General features: G+C 45.7%; 1 protein-coding gene across 2 annotated transcripts in view; it reads right to left on the minus strand.

Moving 5' to 3' along the window:
* Window positions 1-703: 703 nt before the first annotated feature.
* MARVELD3 (MARVEL domain containing 3) overlaps window positions 704-8,736 on the minus strand; it is a 19,330-nt gene continuing 11,297 nt past the window's right edge. The window contains exon 3 of one of the 2 annotated variants that reach the window (XM_017539175.2): window positions 704-1,664. In XM_017539175.2, coding sequence (XP_017394664.1) covers window positions 1,027-1,664 — 638 coding nt within the window. In that variant the 3' untranslated portion in view covers window positions 704-1,026. Of the gene's footprint in view, window positions 1,665-6,279; window positions 8,248-8,736 lie in introns of those variants that run through there. The other variant, XM_017539176.1, reaches the window with a different exon arrangement.

Here is an 8,736-nt window from a genome sequence, read left to right on the forward strand (position 1 = left end):
CGGTTAAAACAATTCTTTAAGCACGGGATACGTGACCCTGCCCCCATGGCTCCCTCATGGAGAATACTTTCTGGTTTGTCCTTGATCAGTGGTAAGCAGGCACCAGCTGCCTATCTAGTTTATCTTGGTTCTATGAGAAAACACAGAACACCTGTTTGTTTATAATAATCACCTGTTCAGAGAGAATAAATACATGGGTCAAAATCTGCTCAAGGCCCTCAGCCCAGGATGCTGTGAGCCCCTGAGGCTCTCAACTTGGAAGGCTGCTGACCCCCCAGGTAGTCCCACTTTGCTATTCTATCTGGGTATTTGCTTCTTAATGCCTTCAGCACCGCCTGGGTGGGGATCTGTACGGCCAAGCTGGTCTCGGTAAATAGGTATAAAACATGTAAGATTAAAATTACTGAAAGAACTTTAAGATTCAGTGTTAGTGATCTGTTACATTATGGGAACAGTTCAAGGTAATGAGATTACTATCTACCTTTGAAGGCCTACTATATGGAGTACTGTCAGGGAATGCAGAAATGAAAAAGCCTTCATAGTCTAATAAAATTAACTGTCCTATCTTTTTGTTGTTGTTATTTTTGAGACAGAGCCTTGCTCTGTTGCCCAGGCTGGAGTGCCGTGATGTGGAGTGGACGTTGCTCACTGCAACCTCTGCCTCCTGGGTTCAAGTGATTCTCCTGCCTCAGCCTCCAGAGTAGCTGGGATTACAGGTGCCCGCCACCATGCCCAGCTAATGTTTGTATTTTTAGTAGAGACAGAATTTCATCATGTTGGCCAGCCTGGTCTCAAACTCCTGACCTCAGATGATCTGCCCACTTTCGCCTCCCGAAGTGCTGGAATTACAGGCAAGCTACCATGCCTGGCCTCAATTATTTAACTTTGCCTAGGTCCAAAGGGAGCATGTATAAAGTCAAGTGTGTGAAAACCATTGTTGTCTAATGTGCGGTTTTAAAAGACCCGTCTTTTTGAGAGAAACAATGGAGCAACCATGGTGGGTTCACATTTAGGTTCTGGAAGATCTCAGAGTGTTCCAGACCACAGGTATTCTGGTGCATCACTGTAACTTCTGGGCTGTTCTTGGCTGCCTTTGTAGTGCTTCTGTTCTCGGTAGCTCCGCAGGGCCAGCACCACACTGGCGCCATACAGGATCACCAGAAGGCAAGCAAAGGTGGCTGCTGCTCCGTCGGTGCCTGCCAGCTGGCAGTTCATCCAAGTGAGACCCCTGCGGGCATACAGCCTCTCTCTTGTTTTGCAAGTGTCAGTGCTATTGATCTGCAGAGCTACGTGGAGGTAAACACCAATGCCTGCACAGTAGCCCACTGCCGCTAGGAGGCTGAAGGCGGCCTCCGTGAGGAGCCACCTCCCTGGCAACACTGTCAGACTCTTAGCTCCTTGGAGTAAAACACCCATGGTGAGGACCCCCAGCCCCAGAGAAACAGCCACGCCACCATATATCAGGGGTGCCCGGAGGACCGTGTACTTCTGGTCCAGCTGCCGAACTTGCTCCAGCTCAGTGCCCTCGAACGGTGAGTAGTAGTTGTTTCCAAAGCCACCACCACTGGAAAAGCTGGCACTGAATCCGGCAAGGACAAAGTAGGAGGCCACGATGCATATGAGAACCATCCCATTCAAGACCACCTCCACTATCTGCACCACACCTAGGAGAAGAGAGATTTGGGCTTTATCACTGACATCACCTACTGAGGCCAAGCCAGAGACATACTTCATTTTAAGGATGTGGTCCATTCAATATCAATTTTTCCTTTTTTTTTTTTGAGATAGAGTGTCACTCTTGCTCAGGCTGGAGTACAGTGGTGCGAACTTGGCTCACTGCAACCTCCACCTCCTGGCTTCAAGAGATTCTTCTGCCTCAGCCTCCTGAGTAGCTGGAACTACAGGCATATGCCACCACCCCTGGCTACTTTTTGTATTTTTAGTAGAGATGAGGTTTCACCATGTTGGCCAAGATGGTCTCAAACTCCTCACCTCAAGTGATCCACCTGCCTTAGCCTCCCAATATGCTGGGATTATAGGCATAAGCCATCGCACCCAGCCTCAACGTCAATATTCTTAATTTGCTTTTAGTTTTTGTTTTGTGTTCAATCTATGTTTGAAAATTCAAAGCACCACTCTGAAAAAATTGGGGGCAGTTTCTTAAAAAATGAAGCATGCACTTACCATGTGACCCTGATTTATCTGAAAGAAATGAAAACTTATGTCCACACAAAAACATAGACATATTCATTGTATTTTTATTTATAATAGCCAAATCTTGGAAACAATCTCAATGTCCTTCAGTTGGTGACTGGTTACACAAACTGGTACATCCATACCATAGACTACCCTACTCAGTGATAAAAAGGAATGAACTCCTTAGGCTGGGTGTTGTAGCTCATGCCTGTACTCCCAGCACTTTGAGAGGCCAAAGGGGCAGATCACATGAGGTCAGGAGTTGGAGACCAGCCTGGCCAACATGGTGAAACCCCATCTCTACTAAAAATACAAAAATTAGCTGGGTGTGGCAGCATGTGCCTGTAGTTCCAGTTATTCCAGAGGATGAGGCAGAATTGCTTGAACCCAGGAGGCAAAGGTTGCAGTAAGCCGAGATCGTGCCACTGCATTCCAGTCTGGGTGACAAAAGTGAGACTCTGTCTCAAAAAAACAAAAAACAATAAACAACAAAAACTCTTGATAGATGCAACAACTTGAATGGATCTCAAGGGAATTATGATAAGTGCAAAAGAACCAGTCTCGGCTGGGCACGGTGGCTCATGTCTGTAATCCCATAACTTTAGCAGGCCAAGGCAGACAGATCACCTGAGGTCAGTAGGTCATGACCAGCCTGGCCAACATGGTGAAACCCCATCTCTACTAAAAATACAAAAATTAGCTGGGTGTGGTGGCAGGTGCCTGTAATCCCACCTACTCAAGAGGCTGAGGCATGAGAATCGCTTGAACCCAGGAGGCGGAGGTTGCAATGAGCTGAGATTGTGCCATTGCACTCCAGCCTGGGCGACAAGAGTGAAACTCCATCTCCAAAAAAAGAAGAGAACCAGTCTGAAAAAGTTACATACCGATGATTTCATGTATGTAACAGTCTCAAAAGGACAAAATTATAGAGAAGCCCAGATTGGTGATCAGTAGGGGATAGGAATGAGTAGGGATTGGGGAGGGAGGAAGAGGATGGGTGTGACTATGAAGAGTCAGCACAGGGATGTCCAGGATGAGGGAACAGTTCTGGATTTCATCACAGTGCCGCTCACACAAATCTGCACATGAGATAAAACTGCCTAGAACTACAAACATACACAAATGTGTGCAGGTAAAAGGGGGAAATCTAAATGAGCTCTGTAGATTGCTACTTTTCTGGTCTTGATATTGGACTAGTTATGCAACAGATTATCACTGGAGAAAACTGGGTTAAGGGTACACAGGAGTACTCTGCACTGTTTTTGTGACTTCTTGCAAATCTATATTTCCAAATTGAAAGTTTCTAAAAAATTGAAATGACATAAAGTATAAACTAAGGAATTTCACTCACATCCAGTCTCTACTCCATCCCCAACTTTCATTGGTCTCTAATATAGTTGTCCAGTGTACCACAGTGCTGGGATTACAGTCGGTGGCTCACACCAGAGACATGCCACAGGCCTAACGCCTGTAATCCCAGCACTTTGGGAGGTTGAGGCAGGCAGATCACCTGAGGTCAGGAGTTCGAGACCAGCCCGGCCAACATGATGAAACCCCATCTCTGCTAAAAATGAAAAATTAGCGAGGTTAGGTGGATAGTTCCAGCTACTTGGGAGACTGAGGCAAGAGAATTGCTTGAACCCGGGAGGAGGAGGTTGCAGTGAGCCAAGATCATGCCACTGCACTCCAGCCTGGGAGACAGAGTGAGACTCTCTCAAAAAAAAAAAAAAAAAAGTTTCCAAAAAATGGAAATAACATGAGGTGTAAACCGAGAAATTTCACTCACATCCAGTCTCTTCTCTATCCCTAACTGCTTTCATTGGTTTCTAATATAATTGTCCAGTGTTCCTTTATGCAAATGAAAAGCACATTTAAATCTGCCTTCCATTCCCTTTCCTGCATTTTTCACAAAGGTGTACCACGTACACTGTTCTGCATCTTGATTTTTTCATTTACCATATCCTCCAGATGTTTTCCAATCATATCCTACAAGAGGAGCCACATTTTGTTCAGTGGCCTTTGATTCCATTGTATGGATGTGAAAGGAACCCACAAATGCCACGAGGCAGAGGAAGCTAACAGGCCAACAGACTGAAATCATCTTGTCCAAGGTCAGCTTTTATTACTGACAGAGGCCCCAAACCCTTCTTAGGTGTCCTTCTGGGAGAGGTTCTCCTGCCATTCCTTGGTGCTCAGAGATGAGCATGAAAAGAAAAGCAAATGAACCAAGAGTGGGACCACCAAGTTCAAGTTCCCGGTTTTTACGGCCTTGTCATCTTGGCCAAGCCATTCAGGCCTTCTAAGCCCCAGACAATCTGACAAATGGAGCTAATGCCTTCCAATCTTCACCCACAGGGATGTCGGGAGGCTCAAATGAAAGCAACTGTGTGGTACGTCAGTGTTGTGTGGGAAGTTAACTACAACGTAAAAAGCAGGTATGTGAAAATACTCTAAAGATAAAATATTATACAAATGGATGGTGACGCTACTCAGTAATGTTTCCAAAATGGAAGGGGATTAGTGAGAAACCTAAGAAAGAATGGGATAAATTTGAGAAAAGTGTGGTTTCCCAGAAATCAGGACAACCTCCTGACTGGGTTAGAGGGGGTACCATAATGTTTATAATCTGGGCAGTGAGAGACTCTAAAGTACTTAGGCAATAGCTACTCAATTTGCTAACCCTGTCTCCTGCTGGGCCCACACGAATTCTAGCGGTCCACATTGACATAGCAGTCAAGGGCTCTGATAGTTGAAAAGCTATATTCCTCTAATTTAAAACTGAAAGTAACATCAGACTAAAACTGCCCACTCATCACTTGGGCACAGTAAGCTGCTGGTTTATGCTGTCCCTACAGCAGAGCGAGTGAATTGACCCAGACATCATTCTAATTGATGGGGGTTAGCGGACCCAACACCTTTCTCTCCCTTCTGCATGGATGTTAATATTTCACCCCCTGAAGGGAAACAAATACTCTATTAATAATACAGAAGACTGGGACGTTTTCCTCTGGGATGGATTCACAATCCACGCAGTATCTACCTGTTAGGCTGCAATGGAATAAATCTAGATCTTGTCAACCACACACTGACTGTGCCAATTGACAGGAATAATGATCTGCTCGGTCCAATGATATTGGATCTGTTGAAAGAATATGGCCAGGGAATATCATCCCAGGTTCTAGCCAGAATTGGCCTGGCTTAGCTACCAATATCAAGCTGGTTCAAGTATTTCCAAGCATGCTTTCAGTGCAGAACACATGGGGCAGGGGAAGGGGAAAACAGTTAAGAGCTAGCAGTAGTTTATCTCTATGGTGGGGTGGAACAAATCTCTGGAAAGACAGCAGAGGGTTTCGTAGAAGGAAACAGAGATCTTGAAACAGGCATGAGATCTTTGTTGTAAATAACATCTTTCTGGGTCTGGCATGGTGGCTCACGCCTATAATCCCAGCACTTTGGGAGGCTAAGGTGGCTGGATCGCTTGAGCCCAGGAGTTTGAGATGAACCTGGGCAACACGGTGAAACCCCATCTCTACTAAAAATTGAAAAATTAGCCAGATACAGTGTCATGGGCTTGTAGTTCCAGTGACTCTGGAGGATGAGGTGGGAGGACCGCTTGGGAGGCAGAGGTTGCAGTGAGCCGAGATCCTGCCACTGCACTCCAGCCTGGGTGACAGAGCCAGATCCTGTCTCAAAAGATAAAAAAATAAAAGTCTTTCTGGGTGAGGCTGTTTTTGTGGCTGATCACTTAATAATCTGCTCACCTATATATCCACACCTGCCTTTGAACTTTAAATGTGATCCTGAAAAGAACTGATGAAAGCAAATCAACTTTTTTACTTTTTATTTTTCTAAAATAAATACATGTGTAGTCAAGTCACACATAAATGAAAAAAAATCCCCTTCTCTTCAAAAGCAAAACTGTTAATACTTTCTGATGTTATTCTTCAAGAAATTTTCCAATACCATATACAAGCATATATATGTATTTCCTTTTCTAAACCCAATGGAGGTCACTTTCTAAATGTGACAAAATGTCTGTATTTAAGAGAGAATTATAAATGTAAAGAGAACATCAACTCCAAATTAAAATTCTTTGGATTTCTTTATTGGATTCACATAAAGCAAAGAACTTATTCACTTGGACCAAGAATATACTGTAATGTTCCGTATCTCATAACTTAATGTGCAATAAGAAATAAGAACCCACAAAGTTGCCTGGGCAAAAGTAACTCTTCTGTTGGGAAAGAATTCACATTCTTTTATTTTGGATGGATCCTGAATTCTAGATGTTGGGTTTAATGCTTCATACAATGCCACATTGACAAGAGGCACAAAACACTTATTGAGTTTACGGGGCCACTGGAAGGGGCCTGCAGAACAGCCTCTTTGCAACCCAGAGAATTAATCTGATTCCTCTTTCCTCAGCCCACGCCTACCTCCAACTTAAATTTAACAGGAGTAGTTTCCCCAAGAGTCCCCACCCGCTCCATTTGCATAATTAAGAAAGGGGAAGGACTAAAGAGTTCAGTGTGAAAAAACGTGTGGGCTGATCTGCTTGAGAGTGTTTAGAAAAATTCAAACTGAAGTGTGGTCTTATGTCTATGTGGCTCTCCATGAACTTTTTTTTTTTGGTATTTTGGCAATAAGGTCTCACTCTGTTGCTCAGGCTGGAGTGTAGTGACACAATCATAGCTCACTGCAAACTTGAACTCCTGGGTTCAAGCAATCCTCCTACATCAGCCTCCCGAAGCGCTGGGATTATAGGTGTGGGCCACTCTGCCTGAGAACTTTGAAGATAACATTCCTCAAATTCTCTTGGTGATCTCCCTTTACTGAATGAAGAAGTGCATTCTGTTGTAGCACACGTCTTTTCCTTGTGGCTCTTGGGCTCCAGTTTTTTGGCATTTTTTTTTTCTTTTGAGTTGGAGTCTTGCTCTGTCACTCAGTATGGAGTATAGCGGCAGGATCTTGGCTCACTGCAACCTCCACCTCCCAGGTTTAAGTGATTCTCCTGCCTCAGCTTCCTGAGTAGCTGGGATTACAGGCATGTACCACCACACCCAGCTAATTTTTGTATTTTTAGTAGAGACATGGCTCAACATGTTGGCCAGGCTGGTCTTGAACTCCTGACCTCAAATGATCCACCTGCCTCGGCCTCCCAAAGTGCTGGGATTACAGGCGTGAGTCACCAAGCTGGGCCTTTTTTTTTTTTTTTTCTTTTTGAAGAATAATTTTGGTTGGTTCCTCATTCACAGAGGACTCCACAACACTTTTGCATCCATGAACACTGCTCCATGCAACTGGAAGCTCCGCCCACCACATCAAGGCTGGCTTGCTGCTTTTCCAGCATTGGAAAGTTCCACAATGAAGGATTCTTGGGAAAGACAGTGGCTCAGACTACCTTCCATCACTTGCATCTTGCAGAGCATTTTAGAAACTCTTAAAACTCAAACATTTCTGCTGGCTTCTCCTTCAGCTTCCTGACTTTTCGGTAACCCTTTATGACCAGGACAGCCCCCAGGGCAAAGACCGCAATGCCCAGGGCAGCAAAGATTCCAGCTCCTATATCTGCCCCGTGGAAACCGCAGCTGAAGCCACTGTAGCCTTTGCTTTGGTACAGCGCCTGCCTCTCTTTACACACAGGAGAGCTGTAGGCAGCAGAGAGGTAGTGGAAGTAGAAGTACAAGGCTGGGATGTACCCTGCAGCGATGAGCACGTCCAACAAGCCTTCGGTCACCAGCAACAGCGGACAATGCCAGGGGACCCGCAGGACACCCATGGCAATGAAGAGGCAGCAGAGGGCCATGAGGGCTCCACTGCAGGCCATTGCCGCAGTGACTGTGGGCAGCTTTAGCTGGTAGAATTGGATGTCCAGCTGCTGGGCTTTCTCCCCATCAGCACCATCAAAGCCACTATAAGCCCCTCCAAACTGGTAGTAGTAAATGCCCCCTAGGCTGGTGATGCCTGTGTAGCCCCCTGTGGAACTGTAAGACACAGAGCTGCAGGCCAGGATCAGCAAGTTCAGGAGAACCTCCAGCATTTGGCAGCAGGCTGCAAAAAAAGGGTATTACCATTTTTGAGTGATGCTATTTGGTACTGGGAGACTCTTCCACCAGAGGCTCACCTTCCTCGAGGGCTCAGACCGCTGTAGGCTTTTGCCCCGGGGGAAGGCCCGAGGCCAAAGCAGCATGATTAGCACTAGAGGGTAGTAGGGAACTGTGGTCTCCAGATATGGTGCCAGGAATACCATGTACTCAGAGGAGTGACGCTCAAAAGAGCAAAGCAGAGTGCCCTGAGAGAGGGGCAGGAAGATGGTGGGAGAGGTCAGGTCAGTGAGCAGAAACAAAGCCATCCTGGATGGAATGGTAAGAACATTCCACCTCCCACCACAGAAAGACTAAACAAGGCTGGGCACGGTGGCTCATGCCTGTAATCCCAACACATTGGGAAGCCAAGGTGCGAGGATTGCTTGAGCCCAGGAGTTTGAGACCAACCTGGGCAACATAGTGAAACCCCATCTCTACTAAAAATTGAAAAATT

This window comes from Cebus imitator, unplaced genomic scaffold (genome assembly GCF_001604975.1).
Source record: "Cebus imitator isolate Cc_AM_T3 unplaced genomic scaffold, Cebus_imitator-1.0 Scaffold117, whole genome shotgun sequence".
In the NCBI taxonomy this organism is placed as follows: Eukaryota; Metazoa; Chordata; class Mammalia; order Primates; family Cebidae; genus Cebus; species Cebus imitator.